General features: G+C 39.6%; 1 protein-coding gene across 7 annotated transcripts in view; it reads right to left on the minus strand.

Moving 5' to 3' along the window:
- The window catches only part of LOC132892323 (NACHT, LRR and PYD domains-containing protein 12-like), a 101,335-nt gene that overhangs the window by 20,823 nt on the left and 53,723 nt on the right, over positions 1-26,789 (minus strand). For 2 of the 7 annotated variants that reach the window (XM_060930622.1, XM_060930620.1), the window contains 11 exons: positions 20,068-20,262; positions 18,853-19,026; positions 17,846-18,019; positions 17,205-17,378; positions 11,533-11,664; positions 9,868-10,062; positions 9,231-9,404; positions 8,583-8,756; positions 7,939-8,112; positions 2,437-2,610; positions 1,989-2,162 (listed from right to left, as the gene is read on the minus strand). In XM_060930622.1, the coding sequence (XP_060786605.1) occupies positions 1,989-2,162; positions 2,437-2,610; positions 7,939-8,112; positions 8,583-8,756; positions 9,231-9,404; positions 9,868-10,062; positions 11,533-11,664; positions 17,205-17,378; positions 17,846-18,019; positions 18,853-19,026; positions 20,068-20,262 (1,914 nt within the window). Of the gene's footprint in view, positions 1-1,988; positions 2,163-2,436; positions 2,611-3,824; positions 3,974-7,938; positions 8,113-8,582; positions 8,757-9,230; positions 9,405-9,867; positions 10,063-11,532; positions 11,665-17,204; positions 17,379-17,845; positions 18,020-18,852; positions 19,027-20,067; positions 20,263-26,789 lie in introns of those variants that run through there. The other 5 variants (XM_060930621.1, XM_060930624.1, XM_060930631.1 and 2 more) reach the window with 5 other exon arrangements.

Consider the following 26,789-nt stretch of genomic DNA (forward strand, 5'->3'; position numbering starts at 1 on the left):
GTGCAAAGCCTCTTATGTTGAAATGGTAGTAATATTTGTTAAAATAATAGTAGGCTAATTTCCACAATAATTGGTAAAATGGCACAAGGGATGTGATGGAGGAATGGCCGTTTTATAAGGGGGATGATTTGAGATTTTTATTTCAGAAGGGGGATGCCTCCCCCTAGCCTGGCAAGCCAGACTAAATGTGAATATTTAGTCTGGTCTCGGTCGTAGACATTTCTGAAGGGTGTGGGTAGGAACAACCCGCTGTCTTTCAAACTGTCTCTGTGCATATAGGCCAACGCTCTGACCAATCAACGCAACAATGACTGTGACGTAGTCACAGAAAGCAGTGGGGGAGGCCTTGAAATAAATAATTTTTCAAAATGTGTATTAATTAATAAACAGGTTCTAGATATTAAGAAGTTTGGAGATAATGACCACAAGTTTGGAGTCTGTACCACATAATTAACATACACTCTTTTTTTTTTTCAAGTGTTTTTCAAGGGTTTGCTTAAACTGTTTTTGAGAGTTTTTATTTTTATTTAGTGGTGTTTGGTGAAATAATTTCCCTTAAATTTAAAATAACGGGAAAATAAGAAACAATCAAAAAGTAATGTTTCAAAGCTGTTTATTAATTCTTCGTACTGCACAAACTAGCCCCATCCTTTTGGCTACGAGCGGAGCCAGCTGGTAGATCAGACTTTTGCCATAGCCGGTCGGGAAAACAGCGAAAACGTCCTTCTTGAAAAGGAATGAGCGGAGAGCCTCTTCCTGCTCATGTTTCAACGAAAACTCCAAGTCTAATTCTTCTAAAACTGATTCCAAAGCGGAGTCAAACGTGCGCTGTTCACTAGCCGTAGCCATCTTTCCTGTTGTGCTTTCTCCAGCATCGCGCAGCCTTGTCGTCACTCCTGCAAAAGCCCGCCCAAAGAATCCAAACAAAAACCTTGCGTTGTGATTGGCGGGCACGATTTGATGCCCGGGGTGTTTTGTTGATATGGTGCGAGGCTAGACCCACTCGTAGGCAAAAATATTTTTGGCCGCTAGGTGGGTGGGTCTAGTTTACTAGGCTAGCCTCCCCCCACATCCCCCCCTCAACTCGAGTACTGTGTATAAGGCCATATTTCACCTGACATAGGCCCTTCGATTTCCATCACTAGCGCGCGCCAAATTACTTTTGGTTTTGCCAGCATGGACACGCTTCTTTTAAATGCAGGCACAGATGTGTCAGACATCGACAAAACGGTAAAGAATAAGTGAAGATGGGCTTGGCGAAATGAAATGGGCGATAATGGCAAGCCATTTAGTTCATGGTGCAAAAAGATGAAAATGGCAGGTGTGTGCTTTTGTGTAGTTTGCCATAAAAAAAGTCTATGGAAGCAATGGCAAAAAACTAGATGCCTTTGGCTTCACTGCGAAGAAGCAGAAAAAGTGAACTTTCACTTTACTTTTCTTGTTTCCTGGTTTTATGTCAACAGATTTTCTTATTTTTCTTTCTGTTCCACTCTTTTGAAAGCATGGTTCAAGTTCGACTGCACTTGTACTTTTCTCTTAACCACTGTTGTGCATTACTAAAGTATTGTTGAAATAAATTTGCACTTTGTGCTGAAAACTTGATGTTTCATCATTTATAGACAGTAATGACAATGGTAAAGTCTTGCCTTAGCTTTAGTCATTGTTAAAATTATGTAAATGTACTATAAGTAGGGGCCTAGGGGATAATGGACAACATGGTGTTTAAAATTTGACGCATCGCTGACGTGGTAGGGGCCAACGACATGGAGCTTTTTTTTTCAGTCAGGTGATTTTTTTTTTGCTTTAATCCATGCATACGTCCATCTGACCCAAAGACTCTGTGACAAATCATCAGCGTGCAGTGAAAAGAAACAATCTTCCTCCTCAGGACATTGATGATGAACCTAAAACCTCTGCTTCAGTCTCACTATTAGAGAATGTGTCTAACTGAGGAGCAGGTCATGTGACTCTCAGAGAGATGATCTTACCCCAGTATCTCCAGTTTACAGTGAGGATTCTCCAGTACAGCACAGAGACGCTTCACTCCTGAGTCTCCCAGATTATTATTAGTCAGATCCAGTTGTCTCAGGTGTGAGGGGTTTGATCTCAGAGCTGAACTCAGAGCAGCACAGCCTTCATCTGAGACACCACAACCACACAACCTGCAGAGACACAATGACACACACTTCATCAACAGATTTTCATCTTGGTGTAATAGTGGTTGTGAAGATGATGTCTCTCATGCTGGACTGTCTCTATTCTCTTCACCAATCACAAGCTATTATTAATAATGACTCAAACATTACCACTGTTACTGACATTAAGTTTACTCGAGGTGCAAATGATTCAGCAAAAAGTCAATAATTTAAAGGTTTAAGTGAAGAGTCAGGTTTTGTAGAATTTCTCTCTGCTTGACTCTCAGAGAGATGATCTTACCCCAGTGTCTCCAGTTTACAGTGAGGATTCTCCAGTACAGCACAGAGACGCTTCACTCCTGAGTCTCCCAGATTATTATTAGACAGATTCAGTTCTCTCAGGTGTGAGGGGTTTGATCTCAGAGCTGAACTCAGAGCAGCACAGCCTTCATCTGAGACACTACAACCCCGCAACCTGCAGAGACACAGTGACACACACTTCATCAACAGATTTTCATCTTGGTGTAATAGTGGTTGTGAAGATTATGTCTCTCATGTTGGACTGTGTCTATTCTCTTCACCAATCACAAGCTATTATTAATAATGACTCAAACATTACCACTGTTACTGACATTAAGTTTACTCGAGGTGCAAAGGATTCAGCAAAAAGTCAATAATTTAAAGGTTTAAGTGAAGAGTCAGGTTTTGTAGAATTTATCCCTGCGTGACTGGATTTTTAATGCGAACATATTTAATTGTAGAGACATTTTAATTATTTCTTTAAAGTAACAGTGATTCTGAGGTGAAATGATCACTTCATGACTAATATATTTGTTCTGCATGTTTTACATCCATCCATCAATCCATCCATCCATTATCTGTAGCTGCTTATCCTGTACAGGGTCACACGCAAGCTGGAGCCTATCCCAGCTGACTATGGGTGAGAGGTGGGGTTCACCCTGGACAAGTCACCAGATCATCGCAGGGCTGACACACTGTCATTCACACTCACATTCAAACCTACGGTCAATTTAGAGACACCAATTATCCAAAGCTGCATGTCTTTGGACTGTGGGGGAAACCGGAGCACCCGGAGGAAACCCACACAGACACAGGGGAGAACATGCAAACTCCGCACAGAAAGGCCCTCGTCAGCCGCTGCGTTCGAACCCAGAACATTCTTATATGTAGTGAAAATTCATTATGTCTGATTATTATAACTATTCTTTAAGTTCATTTCTTAAGACACGTATTTTTTAGTATGTTACCTCGTTTGTTGACAGTTTCAGCGAACACTTCCGCCTTCTTCAAAACAGTCACCAGATGTCGAGTGGTGACGTGCCTTATCAGCTGATGTACTCTATGGAGGCGTGAACGTCCCGCCCAATTTGACAGGTAGTCCACGCCTCCTGCTGTCAGGTCGCTGCCCCAGGACTGGGCGGGACGTTCACGCCTCCATAGAGTACATCAGCTGATAAGGCACGTCACCACTCGACATCTGGTGACTGTTTTGAAGAACGCGGAAGTGTTCGCCGAAACTGTCAACAAACGAGGTAACATACTAAAAAATACGTGTCTTAAGAAACGAACTTAAAGAATAGTTATAATAATCAGACATAATGAATTTTCACTACATATTAAAAATAAGTTATGGAGAAGATTGTGCCAAAGAGGTACGCTACCTGGAAAAACTAAAGAAAAAACTGGTGCGACAAAGAAACCATCTCCGCTTCAATCTCCGCTGCCGGGACGAAGGCGTCATTCCAGCAAGCCTCTACATAAAAAATCCAATTCCAACAAGAAACGCGGAAAGGACCATCGAAAGAGTGCGAATGACTCTGGTAAGAGAAAGAATTAGATGCACGACAAATAAAATCAACAATTTAAATACAGAAATAACACAAAGAACACAAGATTTCAAACGCCGGTTCAAACTCAGAAGTGACATGGAAAAAAGTATGGAAGAACATCTAAATGCAATACAAGAACAAGAATTCTCAAAAACATGCCATATTAAAAAACTAAATAGGCTTATCAAAAAGAAACAAAATAAATGCAAGGACAAGCAAATAAATGAAAAATGGATATGCAACCTGTCTAAACACACACTAACAACAGCAGAACGCACTATACTCTCACGGGGACTAAACTATGCCATCACACCAAATAAAATCCCGAATGAAGAATTCATACTGGCTACGGAACTAGCATGCAACATGTTACAGGACCAAGGACAGAAAGCCGCATTAAGGAACGAAATAGAAGACATCCTCACCTCAGCTAAACCGCCACCCAGAAACACAACTAAACAGGAAATGGAAGCCATCAGAACACTCACAAAGAACAAGAAAATAACAATACTACCGGCTGATAAAGGGAGGACCATGGTTATCATGGACACTAATCAATATGAAAAACAAATGAATGAAATGCTCACGGACCCATACACATATGAAATACTCAAAAAAGACGCGACAGAGGAAAAGAAAAAAAGACTAAAACTATTACTCAAACCGTTAATGGACGACAACAAAATCGATAAACAAACATACAACCACTTCATCCCCACAGCAGACATCACCCCCCGGATATACGGCACACCGAAAATTCATAAACCCGGAGCACCACTAAGACCCATAGTAGACAGTATAGGATCAGTTACTTACAACCTTTCCAAGACACTGGCAGACATAATCAAACCACTCCTCGGACTTACGGAATACCACTGCAAAAACTCAAAACAACTGGCGAAAGAACTAAAGGAAATCAAGATAAAAAAGGATGAAATCTTTGTATCACATGACGTCATATCCCTCTTTACAAAAACACCGGTCACAAACACACTCAACATAGTAGAAAACCGGTTAAAAGCAGACAGAACCCTGAAAAAAACTTACAAAACTTACAGCACAGGACATAACAAAACTATTGCATTTCATTTCCATGTCCACATATTTCCAATTCAGAGGTACAATCTACAGACAAAAAGAGGGATTTGCAATGGGGGACCCGCTATCTGCCACTCTATGCAACTTTTTTATAGAGGATCTGGAACCCGAGCGATAGAAACAGCACCGGATGACTGCAAACCTATCTTCTGGAAAAGATACGTTGATGACATTCTTGAAATAACCAAAACAGGCCACACACAACAACTCATGGATCATTTAAACTCCATAGACAAGACAGGCAACATCAAATTCACACACGAAGAGGAAACGGACAAGACAATAGCATTTCTGGACCTAAAAATACACCACACAGAAGAAGGTAATATCAGAATTACAACATACAGAAAACCTACACACACTGACCAATATCTTCTCTGGACATCTGAACATCCCATCGCACACAAAATGTCAGTAATCAGAACACTATACGACCGAACACAGAACATCACGGAGGAGAAAGACAGACAGGAGGAGGAACAACACATCCAAAAGGCATTAAAAAACTGCCAATGTCCACCGTGGGCAATTCAAAAAGGAAAATTACAGACACAAAAAAAGGAAAAAAAACAAACAAACAAGAAAAAACACAGAAAAAACAAACCGGGGCTTTGTCACACTACCATACATAAAAGGAGTTACAGAACGCATCCAACGATCCATGAGGAAATACCACATCAACACCCCGGTCAAACCATACAAGAACCTCCGACAGCTGCTAGTTCACCCCAAAGACAAAATACAACTGGACAATAAATGCAATGTCATCTATGAAATCCCTTGCCGCTCATGCAATAAAGTCTATATTGGTGAAACGGGCAGATGCTTCCACACTCGCAGGAAAGAACACCAATTAGAATGTGAAAAAGAAACAACAAAAAGACTCACAAGATCCGAAAAAGAAAAAGCACACCAAGAAAACTTAAAATCAGCCATTTCAGACCACTGCAAATGACAAAATCATATTATGAATTGGGAAGAGGCCAGAGTCATTCGCGCTGAAGAGAATAGATACCAGCGTTGGATTTTGGAGGCAGTGGAGATACGCAAGCGGGCGCAGAGGACGATGAACCGGGATGAGGGAGCATACGCGCTGTCACACACCTGGAGCACAGTCCTGGGGCAGCGACCTGACAGCAGGAGGCGTGGACTACCTGTCAAATTGGGCAGGACGTTCACGCCTCCATAGAGTAACATCAGCTGATAAGACACGTCACCACTCGACATCTGGTGACTGTTTTGAAGAAGGCGGAAGTGTTCGCCAAAACTGTCAACAAACGAGGTAACATACTAAAAAATACGTGTCTTAAGAAACGAACTTAAAGAATAGCCAGAACCTTCTTGCTGTGAGGCCTGCATGTTTATTTTTACAGAAAATTTTAACTGATAAATAACACTGTATACAACTATTAACTCTTAATAGTTAACTCTTAACTATTAATTCTTACTTGAAAGATGATGAGTGTAAAATTAATTGTATTATTCAGAATGTCATGAGGATTTAATATCACCTGTTTATTCTCATTAACAGTGTAATTAATAATGATAATACTGAGTGTTATATTTAGTTTCTCTCCTCTGTTGTGTGTGATATTAAACCATCAGCAGCTGAAGCTGAACAGAGAACAGCAGAGAGACCATGAACTTTAATCAGAGAGAGAGAGAGAGAGAGACTGAATCTCCGATGGTTCTCTACTAGACTTATAGTGCACTACACAGGGGCAATAAACTTGTTTCTCCAGAGTCTACAGAGTGCATTTATATTTCACTATAGATTTATATTATTGTAGAATCAGAGAAGTAAACAATGATTATTCCATATAAATCCTACAAACATTCAGCCACTCGTTCTTGAGACAGCGTGCGAACAAGAGTTTCAGAAAAAAATGAAAAGAAAACCTGAAAACATACTGGTTTCACCTCTCAGTGTCGGAGGAATAAAAATGTCAGAGTAATTTATGATGTTGTTCATTTGTCTAATTAGTTTTTCATCCCTCAAAAAAGAAGGACCACATATAAACAGTGCTGTAATTACATGCTGTAATTTCAACACCAGTCATCCAATCTGGATGCAAGTTTCCTCAAAATAAAACTGAAGGTCTGCACTTTGAGCTCATCTTCATTATTTAATTTCTTCAGCAGTATACTGTGGAGGACAACAACAACAGTTATAATAAAAAAAAAAAAAACACAGCAATTATCTGTAGCCACGTCAGGGCTGGATTTAGGGAGATCCTGGGATGAAGTTGAAAAAAAAATAATAATGTTGAAACTCTACATTCCACACTATTCTTAATTTCCCTGAGGGAACCCTCCCAAAAGGGATCAATAAAGTTTTATCTAATCTAATCTAATCCCTCAAAATTTCATGCAACCAGAAAGAAAAGTTAAAAATAACAATGAATTGATCTTTGTAATGTTTTTTCTGTTGCACTTTTTTTTTTACAGTAAAATTCGAGTCTCGATATCTCAGAAACTAATGCAGATACAAGCCTGGAACTTAACACACTATTTATTGGGAACAGTAACTTGACTCTAAAATTATGAAGCAAATCTGAGACGATCAGTTGGGAACATATTTTTTTCCATCTGATGATTACTCATTTTAATTAATTTCTAAAAAAAAAAAATCAGAAACATTGCAGTCGGATCAAGTCCCATTTTGTGCTGCAGCTTCTCACATACGTCCATCTGACCCAAAGACTCTGTGACAAATCATCAGTGTGTAGTGAAAAGAAACAATCTTCCTCCTCAGGACACTGATGATGAACCTAAAACCTCTGCTTCAGTCTCACTATTAGAGAATGTGTCTAACTGAGGAGCAGGTCATGTGACTCTCAGAGAGATGATCTTACTTCAGTGTCTCCAGTTTACAGTGAGGATTCTCCAGTACAGCACAGAGACGCTTCACTCCTGAGTCTCCCAGATTATTCTTAGACAGATCCAGTTGTCTCAGGTGTGAGGGGTTTGATCTCAGAGCTGAACTCAGAGCAGCACAGCCTTCATCCGAGACACCACAATCACACAACCTGCAGAGACACAATGACACACACTTCATCAACAGATTTTCATCTTGGTGTAATAGTGGTTGTGAAGATGATGTCTCTCATGTTGGACTGTCTCTATTCTCTTCACCAATCACAAGCTATTATTAATAATGACTCACACATTACCACTGTTACTGACATTAAGTTTACTCGAGGTGCAAAGGATTCAGCAAAAAGTCAATAATTTAAAGGTTTAAGTGAAGAGTCAGGTTTTGTAGAATTTATCTCTGCTTGACTGGATTTTTAATGATCACATATTTAATTGTAAAGACAATTATTTCTTGAAAGTAAAAGTGATAAGTGATTCTGAGGAGAAATGATCACTTCATGACAAATATATTTGCTCTGCATGTTTTACTTTTACAGAAAAATGGAATTGATAAACAACACTGTATACAACTATTAACTGCTGCTTTAGTGAGTTATTGTGACTCTCAGAGAGATGATCTTACTTCAGTGTCTCCACTTCACAGTGAGGATTCTCCAGTACAGCACAGAGACGCTTCACTCCTGAGTCTCCCAGATTATTATTAGTCAGATCCAGTTCTCTCAGGTGTGAGGGGTTTGATCTCAGAGCTGAACTCAGAGCAGCACAGCCTTCATCTGAGACACCACAATCACACAACCTACAGAGACACAATGACACACACTTCATCAACAGATTTTCATCTTGGTGTAATAGTGGTTGTGAAGATGATGTCTCTCATGTTGGACTGTCTCTATTCTCTTCACCAATCACAAGCTATTATTAATAATGACTCAAACATTACCACTGTTACTGACATTAAGTTTACTCGAGGTGCAAATGATTCAGCAAAAAGTCAATAATTTAAAGGTTTAAGTGAAGAGTCAGGTTTTGTAGAATTTATCTCTGCTTGACTGGATTTTTAATGATCACATATTTAATTGTAAAGACACTTAATTATTTCTTGAAAGTAAAAGTGATAAGTGATTCTGAGGAGAAATGATCACTTCATGACAAATATATTTGTTCTGCATGTTTTACTTTTACAGAAAAATGTAATTGATAAACAACACTGTATACAACTATTAACTGCTGCTTTAGTGAGTTATTGTGACTCTCAGAGAGATGATCTTACTTCAGTGTCTCCAGTTTACAGTGAAGATTCTCCAGTACAGCACAGAGACGCTTCACTCCTGAGTCTCCCAGATTATTCTTAGACAGATCCAGTTGTCTCAGGTGTGAGGGGTTTGATCTCAGAGCTGAACTCAGAGCAGCACAGCCTTCATCTGAGACACCACAATCACACAACCTGCAGAGACACAATGACACACACTTCATCAACAGATTTTCATCTTGGTGTAATAGTGGTTGTGAAGATGATGTCTCTCATGTTGGACTGTCTCTATTCTCTTCACCAATCACAAGCTATTATTAATAATGACTCAAACATTACCACTGTTACTGACGTTAAGTTTACTCAAGGTGCAAATGATTCAGCAAAAAGTCAATAATTTAAAGGTTGAAGTGAAGAGTCAGGTTTTGTAGAATTTATCTCTGCTTGACTGGATTTTTAATGATCACATATTTAATTGTAAATAGATTTAATTATTTATTTAAAGTAAAAGTGATTCTGAGGAGAAATGATCACTTCATGACAAAAATATTTGCTTTGCATGTTTTACTTTTACAGAAAATTTTAATTGATAACACAGTATACAACTATTAACTGCTGCTTTAGTGAGTTATTGTGACTCTCAGAGAGATGATCTTACCTCAGTGTCTCCACTTTACAGTGAGGATTCTCCAGTACAGCACAGAGACGCTTCACTCCTGAGTCTTCTAGTTTATTATTAGTCAGATCCAGTGTCTTCACAGTCAGACGCAGTTCTCTCAGACTGGAGGTTTTGGAGTTGAGCACTGAGACCAGAGCTTCAGCGCTTCTCCCTTTGATCGTATCACAACTGACCCTGAAGGAAATAAAATAATACATAATAAACTCACACAAATGATCAAACAGGTCCTCAAATCTTTCACTGCACCATTTCATTTTCATAAATGACAAAAGTACAAATTTCGAGTCGACAATACACTGAAATGCTGTAACAGTAATTCACAGTTCGAGCTGTTCGGATTTGAGTTTTCTGCTGCACACGTCATCACTGACACATGGGATAAACACCCAACATCAAATCTGATCACCAAATCGGGAAATAAGAGTCTGATCTAAAATATTTACAAGAGGAGAAAGGAAAAGAGTTTCAAAAGTCAGGTTTAGATGAAGCAAGCAGAGTTCGATGCAGATTTATCTGAACAGATTAGACATTTGATTTGTTCTCTAATTAGTGAGCGACTGAAATGATCACAGCCCAGTGCTGAAGGAGTTTTATGGAGATACTCATGATGAGCTACTTGGCTAACACAGAGAGAGAGAGAGAGAGAGAGAGAGAGAGTGTTGCCAGGTGCTCCTTATTTGTTCCTGGTGCCAGTGATTTACAGACTGAACATGTTCTTCCCCTTACACTCTGTGTGTTGTCTCTCCCCGTCTGACCTGAAATCAATAAATCCCAGAGCTACAGCAGGGAAAAGAACAAAAGCTGTGAAGGACAAAAAAGTTAAAATTTATAAAAGATGTCAGGATATTAGAATAACAAAAGAATAATTAGCATGTAATAAATTGATATTATGATGTAATAAAAGTAAATAAGAATGGTGTTTCTAATGAGTTCTCTGTGAAAGTCTGTTTTTCCACTTGAATAAAACCTTTTATCAGGTCATAATAACAGTAAAGATTTTAATTATAATTCTGTATTCCTGCAAACTCCACATGGTTCTATCAGCCCAGTGTCTGCGTCATTACATTTCACTAATAACACAAATTTAATGTGGAGAAATATGAAGAAAAAAAAAAAACTCAACACATCCCAAAACAGGGGTGGACAGGAACGAAGTCCATTTACTGGAGTTCTGAATTTAAGGAAGTTTTTCGTATCTATACTTTACTCAAGTGTTAACTTTTTGGAAAATTATGACTTTTACTCCACTACATTTGAAGGACAAATATTGGACTCTTGACTCCAGGACATTTCTCTGAAGGTTCCTGTTACTTGTTACTCTGAAACATAGCTTTCATATCAGCAGATGAATTTTCATTTCTTTTCTAAAACGCGAGGCCATACGCTGTGTTCGTGACAGGAGAAAACCAATCACAGTAAACTCCGCCTCTGATCAAGTTCAAAGTGCTTGCTGCATTTTTTGAACACGGGTGGGTTTCCTGAAAGCCTCTTTCGGCCAAGAGTGTCTTTAATTACCTCCTAAGATCCACCGTCAAGCTAACGTGGTTTTCCTAAACAACATCATTGCACAAGTAGTCCTTTAGTTTGCTCGGAATTTACGAGAGACCCGGACCACTCGCTCAAAACAAAGAGTGTCTCACTCACAGCTGAATCCACAGACTGCGCTGCGCCTCTGAGGGACTCTCACAGTCACTGTGCACTGATTGGTGAGGAGGAGTGTCCTCACATGCCCACACACGCCCCGCGAGCACGCTGGGATCTTTAAATAGCCACCATCTGTAAACACCGTAAACCAGGAACAAGAAGAATTAGAAGACGACAAACAAGCCACAGCACCAAGACCAGCAACACTAACGACACCATGTCCTCCATGTTTATTGCTTACTATCCGGGTCGTGAGACTACCGCTTAAAAGGTCACTGATGTCACTGTTTGCGCCGCCTAACGACATCACGTGACGTCCACCCACTTTCACTATCTCCACCCAATGTGTCCACCCACTTCCAGCCAGCATGGTTCAGCGCGGTTGTAGTCGAAATACAACCCCAACAGCCCCACTCAGCTCCACTCAGCCCAACTCAGCACCGCACGGCTCAGCCCAACTCAGCCACGTTGGTAGTGGAAAAGACCCATAAAACTGCACATGAAGCAATTTTTTTTGACGTACTTCAATAAACATGCCCTGGTGAAAATCTTTCAAAGATCTTCAAGGATCTGTAAAATTCTTTGTGAGGGTCTTTGAGGATCCTGCTGAGGAGATCAACAAAGATTCTCAAAAACTTTTCAAGTATCTTTCAAATTCTTGCCAAGATCATCAAGGTCTTCAATTTTCTAAGATCTTTGTAAGATCCTTGTTGAATCCTTGAGGATCTTGCAGGATCCTTGCAAAGATCTTTGCGGGGATCATTATGAGGATCTTTGTAGGATCCTTAAAAGATCTTTGTCAAATCCCTGAGGATCATTTCAAATGATTTTGCAAATGAAGATCTTTGAAGATTTTTCTAAGATCCTTATCTTTCAGGATCTTTGGCAGGTCTTTGACAATCCTCATGGATCCTTAAAGATCCTGTGAGTTTTTTCACCAGGGTACTGTTGAAACACACAACTGCAAAGTTTGAGATGACAGGATCTATAAAATATCAATATATGATAATGAAAAAGGGGTGGGAAGGTCGTGTAGTGGTTAGCACTGTTGCCTCACAGCAAGAAGGTTCTCGGTTCGAGCCCAGTGGCCGACAGGGGCCTTCCTCTGTGGAGTTTGCATGTTCTCCCTGTGTCCCCAGGTTCCCTCCGGGTGTTCCGGTTTCCCCCACAGTCCAAAGACATGCAGGTTAGGTTAACTGGTGGCTCTAAATTGACCGTAGGTGTGAATGTGAGTGTGAATGGTTGTTTGTCTCTGTGTCAGCCCTGCAATGATCTGGCGACTTGTTCAGGGTGTACCCCGCCTGTCGCCCATAGTCAGCTGGGATAGGCTCCAGCTTGCCTGCGACCCTGTAGAACAGGATAAGTGGCTAAAGATAATGGATGGATGGATAATGGAAAAGGCAAACCTCCCAACCTCGAGTGCAAAGATTATGTTAAATATCTTGGAACCTTAATCGAGAGTAATCTTACCTTTAAATACCATATTGAACATATAACTGTTAAGATAAGTAAAACTGTCGGAATGACTGCTAAACTCAGGCACTTTGTACCTTTTAAGACACTACGTCAAATTTATCAGTTTCTGATCTTTCCATACATATCTTATGCTGTTAGAGTGCGGGGCCTTGCCAGTAAATGTAACTTAAATTAGATTCTGATCCTACAAAAACGCCCTGCGCTTCATGTCTTTTGCAAAAAGAAATGAGCACGCGGTGCCACTTTTTGTTGATGCTGATATTTTGCCTGTAAAATTCCTATACTGTGAATTCGTATGCTGCCAAACGCATGACATTCGAAATGGGTTGCCCCAACCAACATATTAAATCTTTTTATTGATACCAGCAGCATCCATTCATACAGTACTCGGGCTTCGACTTCCAAGAACTTTTACAAAAAAATCTACACCAGAAATGCAACCTAATGCATTTTCTAGAGCAGAAGTAAGGGTATGGAATGACTTACCAGGGTTATTAAGAGAGCTTCCAAAACAACAAAACTGCATACTGCCCTGATCGATAATCTTCTTAAATATGACAATTATACTCAAGGGCATCAGAAGCATTTTTAATGTTGGGGGGACACACTGGTGGGGGGTCTGGGGGTCCTCCCCCAGAAAATTTTTAATTAATTAGATGCCATTTCCTGCGTTCTGGTGTATTTTTAACAGGTTGTTAAAGACCTAATTTTACCTACAAAAGTCAATTAATTCAATGACTCTTTTAGAGACTCAACAATAAGTCCTCATTCAACCAGTCCATATATTCATCAGCCTGTTTTTAAACCCACTGCTCTGCCTAAGATAATGAGATGAATGTGACACAATTTAACCTCAACAATGACTTTATGGGTGCATTTTACTTTTTATTTTGTGTTTCCTTTTTTATTTAGTTTTAGATGTAACACAACATGCCACTGTGCCAAGCAATAGTGACACTCAACTGTATGTTTAAAAATAAGAATATTCATAATTTCACACAATGAACAGTCATGACATGGCATCATGCAAACTTCATAACACAAAATCACACTGTGTCAAGCAACGGTGACACATAAAAAGATAACTTCACACAATGAACAGGTGCAATTTTGTCAACCTACATGCAATGGTGGTACTACAGTAACATTTACAGATTAATATAACAAATAGATTTATAGATATAACTCCTTCTTACACTGGTGCCACCACAATTTCTACCACTTCATAACTTTTATCCCCCTTTCCTTCACAATCCACCTGGAATAACATCCATCTCTCTCCATTGCTTTCCTCTCGACTATTCCTTCCCCATACACTGATTTCCCATCTTACTTTCCAGAAAACTGGCAAAGACCAGACAAAACAGGGAATCAATAAATATCATCAGAGCAGACTTGACCTCATTCTTGGCAATACAATAAGGTTTGAATTAAATGATAGCTCACATTAAGCTAGCTGATACATCTCCTAACATTGACTAGCCAGCTAACTGCACTAACATTTCCATTGGGACAAAAAAACCTTGGCCTGTGGGGAAATTCTGACTGACTTTCCGCTTCTTTGTAATGTCCTTATGTCCATTGTGTCTGGGGAGGAGCAAATACTGCAAACAATTCATCATCAACCAAGAATACCCCATTAGGCTAAGCTTATTTCATTGTTTAGTTGAACATTAATTTAACGTGGCCTAGGGTTAATTTTGAGGGCAGATAACAAAAGAATAAGGTTTTAGCAAAAGCCAGACATTGTGAGGTGGCAATGGGGCTGACGTCACCTCCTCCACTCTCGAGCAGCTGCACCAAAATGTCTCCGCTCACGCTGAGATTCACTCGCGCGCGGTGAGTTGTTGTAAGAAATGCCCGGAAAACCCGGAGTGGATTTTCAGTGGTCTGTGTATGGACCCTTTTCACGTGACGTCACGACAAACGTGGCCGCCATTTTGGACATGTACTACCAGTAGTTTACCACAGCCAACATTGAGGAACGGCAGCAAAAAAAGGGTTTATTTTCAGCAAGACTTCCATCATGCCACTATATTGTTGTGCACCTGGATGTAGTAACCATCAACAAACAAGGCAAGGGTTATCATTTTATCGGATCCCGACGGAAAAGAGGGATAGCGGCCATTAAAAAAAATTAACAGATTGGCAGCCCTCGGCATACCAGCGCTTGTGTAGTGACCACTTTGTTGGAGGTAAGACGAATAAAATTAGCCAGAAAAGGCATTACATTGCTGTTAACATTCTGTGGCGGCGAGTGTGTAACCAAATAGGCTAAAATAACCCATTGTAACCTCTTTGTTCTTCTGTAGTAGCTATTAGCTAACGACATTAGCTAGCGTTGTGTTCCTTTGCTGTTGGTAGACTGTAGGACAGATCAGAGGCAGTGTTCTACAAACAGCGCTTAATTTGAGGGGAGCAAGCCGGAGCGCGCTCCGGAACCTCGGGCGTTGGCTCCGGCAGCTATTTACACTGGATCCGGTGATCCGACACCTCTTTTGACTATGTAACAAAAAAAAAACAACCCAAATAATTAAATTTAAAAAAATGCAAGTTTATTTAGTGTTAATGTCTGATTTTGATATCTGCTTGTTGGTGATTTCTCTCATGAAACGACATCCACAAAATATCTGCAGATGAACTTAATTTGCAGTGTTATTACAAAACATGCCCAGAAGCGCAGCGCAGCGCCCCGCCCCCTTTTTTTCCGCTCCGGAGCCGCTCATCCTCTGCGCTCCGGGACCTCCCACTTTACAAATTAAAGCACTGCCTACAAATAAGTGTTCAAAACAATAGGAGCATGTATTTGTCTCTTAAATCCAGGCCGTTCCCTGTAATCTGTAACACTGGGTTGGAGAAAGTAATGGCAAATAGCGAGTGCACAAGCCATAGAAGGTAAACTGTACACAGCGCCAGGGCAGTGTGATGGTATGTCTACTTTTAGATTGTGTTAGCTTATCAATGAACACACTCGTCACTCGACGAGTTTCACGTCTTTACGACGGATACTTAAATGTGTGTTAGGTATTATTGTTGCAGTCTAAGCAGTCATTGTAGCAGCTAGATGAGCGAGAACCGAAAGGGTCTGTGCCATAAACCGTTATTTCTGTACGCCATTGTTAATGTGTCGTTACTGTTGTTATTTCTCCCTCTGCCCGCCCTGTAAATGCCCTACGTCGCTGGATAGCGAAGGTGTTTTCTGCATCTCGCTCCTTTTTCTTGTATGTTCTCCATTTGTCGCCTTCCTCGCATTCAAACCAATTCGAGCCGAAGTCCGCTACATGTCCAAAATGGTGGTCGCGTTTACGAAGGTCACGTGACTGAAAAGGGTCTATTCTCTTATCGATCAAGTGGAATGGATTCTTTCACGAAGCAATAGAAACGGCGCTAGGTGAACTCATATTTTATGTAAATGTGGGGGCGTCCAAACGAAGAATTATGAAATGTGAAGGGGACACGCCCCCTTCACATTCAATGGTGGCGACGCCCATGATACTGATATCTCTCAAATCAGTGCAGCTCTAAAGAATCACAGATTTTGATTTTTTCTCTTTCTACCTTGATAAATGGTGCTTTTATAGTTATGTTTATCTTTTCGACGAATTAATTACTTTTTCTTCCTGTCCAGCTGTAACAATTTCTTTCCAAGTTCTTTAAATTATTATTATCATCAGTTTCTTTTCTCTTCGTATTCTTTTTTTCCCTTTCCTGATTTATGATAATTTATTTAATATTTAATATGACTGATCCACCTCGATTAGCATGACGACTTGCGGATCAGTCCAATATTGTAACACAAACAGCTCTGCAGACGACACACAATTTATAGTTTTGCTTTTCCTTTCTTTCAAGGAATCATTTTATTCAAATAACGGAATTGAAAGCTTAAATTTTTTGAAGAGGGCAGTTAGTTTGTGTCTCAGGTGCAGTTTGTGTGATTAGTTACAGTGTTGTAGTAAATTTCACAGTGATTTCAGACACACTGCAGTCGGATCAAGTCCCGTTTTGTGCTGCAGCTTCTCACATACGTCCATCTGACCCAAAGACTGTGACAAATCATCAGTGTGCAGTGAAAAGAAACAATCTTCCTCCTCAGGACACTGATGATGAACCTAAAACCTCTGCTTCAGTCTCACTATTAGAGAATGTGTCTTACTGAAGAGCAGGTCATGTGACTCTCAGAGAGATGATCTTACCTCAGTTTCTCCAGTTTACAGTGAGGATTCTCCAGTACAGCACAGAGACGCTTCACTCCTGAGTCTCCCAGATTATTATTAGTCAGATCCAGTTCTCTCAGGTGTGAGGGGTTTGATCTCAGAGCTGAACTCAGAGCAGCACAGCCTTTATCTGAGACACCACAACCCCACAACCTGCAGAGACACAATGACACACACTTCATCAACAGATTTTCATCTTGGTGTAATAGTGGTTGTGAAGATGATGTCTCTCATGTTGGACTGTCTCTATTCTCTTCACCAATCACAAGCTATTATTAATAATGACTCAAACATTACCACTGTTACTGACATTAAGTTTACTCGAGGTGCAAAGGATTCAGCAAAAAGTCAATAATTTAAAGGTTTAAGTGAAGAATCAGGTTTTGTAGAATTTATCTCTGCTTGACTGGATTTTTAATGATCACATATTTAATTGTAAATAGATTTAATTATTTCTTGAAAGTAAAAGTGATTCTGAGGAGAAATGATCACTTCATGACTAATATATTTGTTCTGCACGTTTTACTTTTACAGAAAATTTTAATTGATAGACAACACTGTATACAACTATTAGCTGCTCCTTTAGTGAGTTATTGTGACTCTCAGAGAGATGATCTTACCCCAGTGTCTCCAGTTTACAGTGAGGATTCTCCAGTACAGTACAGAGACACTTCACTCCTGAGTCTCCCAGATTATTATTAGTCAGATCCAGTTCTCTCAGGTGTGAGGGGTTTGATCTCAGAGCTGAACTCAGAGCAGCACAGCCTTCATCTGAGACACCACAACCCCGCAACCTGCAGAGACACAATGACACACACTTCATCAACAGATTTTCATCTTGGTGTAATAGTGGCTGTGAAGATGATGTCTCTCATGTTGGACTGTCTCTATTCTCTTCACCAATCACAAGCTATTATTAATAATGACTGAAACATTACCACTGTTACTGACATTAAATTTACTCGAGGTGCAAATGATTCAGCAAAAAGTCAATAATTTAAAGGTTTAAGTGAAGAATCAGGTTTTGTAGAATTTATCCCTGCTTGACTGGATTTTTAATGATCACATATTTAATTGTAAATAGATTTAATTATTTCTTTAAAGTAAAAGTGATTCTGAGGTGAAATGATCACTTCATGACTAATATATTTGTTCTGCATGTTTTACATCCATCCATCAATCCATCCATCCATTATCTGTAGCTGCTTATCCTGTACAGGGTCACACGCAAGCTGGAGCCTATCCCAGCTGACTATGGGTGAGAGGTGGGGTTCACCCTGGACAAGTCACCAGATCGTCGCAGGGCTGACACACAGTGACAAACAACCATTCACACTCACATTCAAACCTACAGTCAATTTAGAGACACCAATTATCCAAAGCTGCATGTCTTTGGACTGTGGGGGAAACCGGAGCACCCGGAGGAAACCCACACAGACACAGGGGAGAACATGCAAACTCCGCACAAAAAGGCCCTCGTCAGCCGCTGCGTTCGAACCCATAACCTTCTTGCTGTGAAGCCTGCATGTTTATTTTTACAGAAAATTTTAATTGATAAACAACACTGTATACAACTATTAACTGCTGCTTTAGTGAGTTATTGTGACTCTCGGAGAGATGATCTTACTTCAGTGTCTCCACTTTACAGTGAGGATTCTCCAGTACAGCACAGAGACGCTTCACTCCTGAGTCTCCCAGATTATTAAAGGACAGATCCAGTTGTCTCAGGTGTGAGGGGTTTGATCTCAGAGCTGAACTCAGAGCAGCACAGCCTTCATCTGAGACACCACAATGCCACAACCTGCAGAGACACAATGACACACACTTCATCAACAGATTTTCATCTTGGTGTAACAGTGGTTGTGAAGATGATGTCTCTCATGTTGGACTGTCTCTATTCTCTTCACCAATCACAAGCTATTATTAATAATGACTCAAACATTACCACTGTTACTGACATTAAGTTTACTCGAGGTGCAAATGATTCAGCAAAAAGTCAATAATTTCAAGGTTTAAGTGAAGAGTCAGGTTTTGTACACTGTAAAATATAATAAGTTGACTTTACTTAAAAAAAATATGCAAAGTCGTTGCCTCAAAAAAAGTCATTTAAGTTGATTTAGATAAATTAGATTGGGTTAACTTATTTTTTGTGAGTTTGCAGTACTCAAATTAACTTAGATTAGTTTGATTACATTAACTTATTTATTTTGAGTTTGCAGTACTCACATAAACTTATATTAATTTGATTACATTAACTTATTTATTGTGAGTTTGCAGTACTCATCTTATATAATTTTGATTACATTAACTTATTTATTTTAAGTTTACAGTACAAGTTAATGTAATCAAAATTATATAAGATGAGTACTGTAAACTCACAATAAATAAGTTAATGTAATCAAATTAATATAAGTTTATGTGAGTACTGCAAACTCAAAATAAATAAGTTAATGTAATCAAACTAATCTAAGTTAATTTGAGTACTGCAAACTCACAAAAAATAAGTTAACCCAATCTAATTTATCTAAATCAACATAAATGACTTTTTTTGAGGCAACGACTTTGCATATTTTTTTTAAGTAAAGTCAACTTATTATATTTTACAGTGTAGAGTTTATCTCTGCTTGACTGGATTTTTAATGCGAACATATTTAATTGTAAATAGATTTAATTATTTCTTTAAATTAAAAGTGATTCTGAGGAGAAATGATCACTTCATGACTAATATATTTGTTCTGCATGTTTTACTTTTACAGAAAATTTTAATTGATAAATAACACTGTATACAACTATTAACTGCTGCTTTAGTGAGTTATTGTGACTCTCAGAGAGATGATCTTACCCCAGTGTCTCCACTTTACTGTGAGGATTCTCCAGTACAGCACAGAGACGCTTCACTCCTGAGTCTTCTAGTTTATTATTAGTCAGATCCAGTGTCTTCACAGTCAGATGCAGTTCTCTCAGACTGGAGGTTTCGGAGTTGAGCACTGAGACCAGAGCTTCAGCGCTTCTCCCTTTGATCGTATCACAACTGATCCTGAAGGAAATAAAATAATACATAATAAACTCACACAAATGATCAAACAGGTCCTCAAATCTTTCACTGCACCATTTCATTTTCATAAATGACAAAAGTACAAACTCCGAGTCGACAATGCACTGAAATGCTGTAACAGTAATTCACAGTTCGAGCTGTTCGGATTTGAGTTTTCTGCTGCACACGTCATCACTGACACATGGGATAAACACGCAACATCAAATCTGATCATCAAATCGGGAAATAAGAGTCTGATCTAAAATATTTATAAGAGGAGAAAGGAAAAGAGTTTCAAAAGTCAGGTTTAGATGAAGCAGGCAGAGTTCGAAGCAGAGTCATATTTATCTGAACAGATCAGACATTTGATTTGTTCTCTAATTAGTGAGCGACTGAAATGATCACAGCCCAGTGCTGAAGGAGTTTTATGGAGATACTCATGATGAGCTACTTGGCTACCTGTGTGTGTGTGTGTGTGTGTGTGTGTGTGTGTGTTGCCAGGTGATCCTTGCAGACATCCCAACCTGCAGAAACTCATTTCAGGGAGGTGTCGTGACGCATGACTTTTTCCCGCATCGAGAGGGGGGTCACCATAGACATCCTATTACGTAGACGGAGCATCCAATGTAAATTCTAAAAGCGCTGACGAGACGCGGGGCCGCCATCTTGGAGTGGTGATACGCTGCACTCAGTGTAATGCGCTGGCAGCGCTGGCTCGCATTTTTTTGTCATACACGGCAGCGCACACACACACACACACACACACACACACACACACACACACACACACACACACACACACACATCATTAACCTTATCATTTTAATGGCTAAATATCACATACACAGAGGTAAATTCCTGGGCAGCAAGCCATCATTCTGTGCCTTTCAGAATGAAATGAGCCAATATGTGCATTCTATACTGTGTTCCCCCAATTTGAAAGCTAATAGGACTATCAATGCTTGCGCTGAACTCTGTATATATTTTTAACTTGCCTGTAAATCTGTAACCCCCTGATAGCAATAGCAATTACAATTTTATTAATGTGCTTATTTGTAATTACTAGTAATGACATGGACATTGATCTTTTTTGTTACTGTGTAATGTACTGCCAATTGATTTTTCTTTAATAATAATAATAATAATAATAATAATAATAATAAAAATTTTGTCATACATGTAGCTATGATAAAGGATAGCGGCGGGGCTATTATTCATAGTTGGCTTCACGTTAATAGAATATCCTGATATTAAGTGAACAGACGTCGGAGATTGTTGAAGTTGAGGAAATGGTGATTAATATCATACAAAAAATGTGTGAATACTAAATACATTAGATATAAACAGCTTAACATTTTCTATCGGCTACAACCACCAATCTGTTGCAATGGATAGGGTAAATTCACGTAAAGTGGGAGACTTTTTTAAATAAAATGCGGTTTTAACAATCTAAATCCATTATAATGATTCAAATGTGTGTATGTTTTCTTTAAATAGATTGTTAAGAACATATCAAAGGGGAAATTAATCTAGTCAGTGAATTTATAAGAGCCTTTTACATCCTTCAACACAATCTGACCCCCCCTTCAGCAAAGCTGATGTGTTCAGGTTGAGTGGGGCACTTTGTTTGGTATGTAGGACAATGTGCGATGACCATATATTGACCACAAACATTTTTTTTTTGTTTTAAAGCATATCAAAACATTTATTTATAACAAATTAATGTCAAACATAAAAATATAACAATGTAGTAAATGAATAAACTAGTAAATAAATAAAAAAGGTAGTATATGAATAAACATTTAATAACAATATATATAATATTAGCATACAACATTAAAACATGACTCGTGAAACCACTTATCACACTTGCAGCAGGCCACCCATTCCTCCATTGCCTTTCGGTCACTTGCATCCCCCATACACCCCCTTGCAGACAGTATAATAATAATAGGATGTCTATGATCTCGCGCTTATCTCACCACTCCAAGATGGCGACCGTATTTCTCGCGTCAGAACAGCCAACTCTCCGTCTACGTAATAATAGGATGTCTATGGGGGTCACGACACCTCCCTGAAATGAGTTTGGATGTCTGTAGGCCAATCAGGATGCTCTTTATCGAGCATGCACTACATGAACAGGCACATGCGCAGTCTCCCTCGCGCACTCCGTCATATGTGCGATGCAGACATTAATGTTTCGCGTGCACGCTCTTGCTCGCTTGCTATAGATTCCGGGAGATATTCTCCAATTTGCGGGCATCAGGAAGCCGCTGTCAATATGCGGGAGACTCTCGGAACTTCCGGGACACTTGAGATGTCTGTCCTTATTTGTTCCTGGTGCCAACGATTTACTGACTGGACATGTTCTTCCCCTTACACTCTGTGTGTTGTCTCTCCCTGTCTGACCTGAAATCAATAAATCACAGAGCTACAGCCAGGGATGAGAATTTTCCGCCGATCAGCAGATTTCCGACTTTTTCAGACAAAAATGATCGTTTTTGAGCATGCGTGCACAACATTAAGGTCTGCATCACACATCTTAGAATGTGCGCGCGCGAGGGAGACTGTGTGCAGTGTTGCCAGATACTGCTAACGTTTTCCATCCCAAAATATGTTCCAAACCTGCCAAAATGCACTTAAAACCGCCCAATGTGGCAACACTGCCTGTGTGCTTGTTCATGTAGCGCATGCCAGACAAAGAGCATCCTGATTGGGTTACTCAGCAAAATAAGCCAATCAGCTTTCAGTATGAGCGGGCTTTTATCTCTTTTCTCGAGGACCGGAGTTTTCAGCTGAGTCAGTGCAGCCTACAGGATCGGCATGGCAGAGAGAGCGCGCGCACGCCCCAAAAAACCAAAGCACAAAACCCACTTCAGCTCAGATTACACACAAGAATCTCCCTGTCTAATAATAATCTCCCTGCCTAATAATCTCCCTGTCTAATAATAATCTCCCTGTCTAATAATCTCCCTGTCTAATAATAATCTCCCTGTCTAATAATAAAGAAAATAAATAAATAAAAAAATAGCCAAAAATCATTAGCCCCTGGAACCCCTGGGCCCCGCCCCCCGAGCCATGGGCCCCGCCCCCCTGGGCCATGGGCCCCGCCCTGTTTTTTTCAGACTTTTTAAATATTTTTCATTCTCATCCCTGTACAGCAGGGAAAAGAACAAAAGCTGTGAAGGACAAAAAAGTTACAATTTATAAAAGATGTCAGGATATTAGAAGAACAAAAGAATAATAATTAGCATGTAATAAATTGATATTATAAAAGTAAATAAGAATGGTGTTTCTAATGAGTTCTCTGTGAAAGTCTGTTTTTCCACTTGAATAAAACCTTTTATCAGGTCATAATAACAGTAAAGATTTCAATTATAATTCTTTATTACTGCAAACTTCACACGGTTCTATTGGCCCAGTGTCTGCGTCATTACATTTCACTAATAACACAAATTTAATGTGGAGAAATATGAAGAAACAAAGATTTTCAAACTAAACACAGTGAAGGTTTTACACAGAAAAAAAATCTGCATGTTTATTGGACACTGGAGCCTGTAATAGAGGTGTAATTTGTAAATATTGAAAATAAACTACAAGTAAAAGTTGTGTTTGATTATTTGCATTAATTTTTGGAAATGTGTTGTTTGTAAGTCTAGTTAGTTGGCTGTCACTTCCACCTTCAGCTCACAGCTTCAATACTTCTTGGGACAAAATGACATCCTTCAACACATAAATGTTTTTCTCCTTCAATGACATCAACTGGTTTCCACATGTTTAATCGCTGCCCTTCAGTATTATTCAATTCTACATGCAACTGTTATCCCCTAATTTATCTACTGATCTATTTGTATCAGTGGCGGCTGGTAGTCTTTCAAACAGGGGAGGCTGGTCGGTTACAATATTTCCAGATTTTAAAAGAAAAAAGAAAAAACACATCAATTTTGCCCATACTCTTGCCTCTGATCTGGCTGATTGTTGGCAGGGTCATAAACTGTGAAATAACAGGTTCTTTTGGCCCATTAGCCTACTGTCCAATATACATGATGGTGGTGTTGGGGGGGTATATTTTAACATTTTATATTTTAAAATTGTGGCATGTTGTTTAAAAATTGATCATTATTGAAAGTAGGGCTGGGCGATATGGAGAAAAAAAATCTCAATATATTTTTGCTATATCTCGATATACGATATATATCTTAATATCTATGCAGGAAATCAACCCCCAAAAAACAGACACACCAAATTCAGCAAGGTGTTTTTTTTATTGAAGTGCAAACAGGTAGGCAGCCAAGTGCCTAGAGGTAGACAGGTACTAGTAACAAAGTGCTTGTGCACCATTTTTAACATGAATTATCAAGCCAAGGAAGTAGTATATTGCCTTATTTTAATTACAAACATAAAACCTGAGGGTAGGCAGTTCTTATAAAGTGCATCTTAAACATTTAAGATAACAAAAAAAAACTCATTTCATAAATAATAATTTGACTTATAGAAATAATACATATTGCCTTCCTTTTCCTTAAAAACAAAACTCAAACTCATCTCACTGCATTAACTCTTTTGTAGTAGTCAGTAACAAATACATAGCCAAAAACTGTACCTGTTGTGTAACATTTTTACATTTGAAGATTTTGAGCAAGGAATACCAATCTGTCTACTGTGTCAGGCTTAAGTGCAGCCCTCTGACAAGTAACTATATTTCCACTGCAGCTGAAGATCCTTTCAGAAGGACTGCTAGTGGCAGGCACACAGAGGTACTTTTTTGCTAGGCTGCTCAGTGCTGGATAAGCAACCTCATGTTCCCGCCACCATTGTAGTGGATCTGCCTCACTGTCCATGTCCTTTGCTATGTGAAATGCAACCGACTCCATTATCCTGGCCCACCTTGCGCTCGTTTTTTTGTATGGTACACCCCGGGGTAAAGCAGTGTGGAGTGTTGTCTGCTGTGGAGTCTTGGTAGAGGTGGTGGGTTTGGGCGCGACCCGCAGCCTGGCACACTCCTCGTACAAAAATTTGTGGCGTACCTGTAAATGGTTGAACAGGTTCGTGGTGCTCGACGCTTTGGTTGCCACCAATTTCTTGCATTCCCGGCAGTAGACCTCTTTCTGTTGTTCGTCCGGCGGTTTAAAACCAAAATATCTCCATATAATGGAGCCATTTGTCCTTTTTTTGGTACGAGTTCTGCCGCCTCCGGGCTTTCTGTGGGCGCCGCCATGTTGAATGAGTTAACACGCCGCCTACACGTGAGGGGAGGGGGTACAAATGCAAGAAGGAGGCGGGGCGGGCAGCACCATAGCACAGTAAACGAAATTAAGCACAGTGGCGAAATCATATTAATTTAGAGCATTATCTCGATATATACGATATGCCAAAATCTTTTTCGTGTTCATAAAACATATCGATATATCGCAAATCTCGATATATCGCCCACCCCTAATTGAAAGCAGCTCTTTGTCAGGAACCTCAGCAGTAACAGCAGAGTGTTCTGGAATAGGCACAAGCACTGACCTTGGGGAGCCAAACATAGAGCTGGGTGCCACACATTTCATTCAATGACACTTTCCCTATATTTTACTTATTTTGACTGAGAAATGTTTTATTGACAATTTTGATAACCCTTCACTTTTAATCCAGGTCTGTAGTGTGAAATGTTCTCGGCTGTGTTTTTGTTTAAAAATGTTTTCCAAATTGTAGCGGTGTTTAATTCATATCCAGAAAAATATATATTCCAATATAATATACTCAGCATAAACATTTTAAATAGATTCTATATTTTTGGTCCATCCATGACATATTACTAAAGTAGCCTATTTACTGTTGTTGATGTGGGTCACTTGCTGTTAGCCAATTCACTTTCTTGTACCAGAAGAGCTGAAAGGAACGAGTATTATTACCTACCTTTTTCACCAAGTCAATCTGAGGCGTTGGTCTACCCTGCTCTTTAATTTTAATTTTTTCCTCAAAAGGAAGACTGGCAAATGGCTTCGCCAAAATTAAATCAGCAATGCTTGGCATCCGTGTGCAGCTTTCTTGCTAGCTGACTAGCCCCCTCAAGTTCAAGTTCAGTCACTCAAATAAACGAAATTTCTGGAACTAAGATAGCAAACTTGACAACACTATATTTACACTTTATTTACAATGAAAATATATACAAACTAAAAAAGCTGGTAGAAACTGTATGTAATGAATGAAATCGAAATGTAAGCTGATCTCTTACAATACACCACACCACTTGGGAATCTGCATGGGACTGAACTGAAATTCACCACTGCCTGTCTATAGTTGAAATGAGCTGTCAATCAAAGAAAATATCCGGCCGCTTTCACCAATCACCAGTCTCCTCGTGGAAAGCTTTGCCATGTCCCTCCCACTGTGAGGCTGGGAGTCAGTGGGCGGGCATTTTCGCAGTATTTGTCCAATAACCGTCTTGCATTTTGAGATTGACAAGTGCATAGCTCCCAAATGCCATTGAAGTCCACTGAGGCTGGGAGTCCATGGGACTCCGTGGGTGGGCATTTTCACAGTAT

The sequence above is a fragment of the Neoarius graeffei genome, chromosome 1 (genome assembly GCF_027579695.1).
Source record: "Neoarius graeffei isolate fNeoGra1 chromosome 1, fNeoGra1.pri, whole genome shotgun sequence".
NCBI lineage: Eukaryota > Metazoa > Chordata > Actinopteri > Siluriformes > Ariidae > Neoarius > Neoarius graeffei.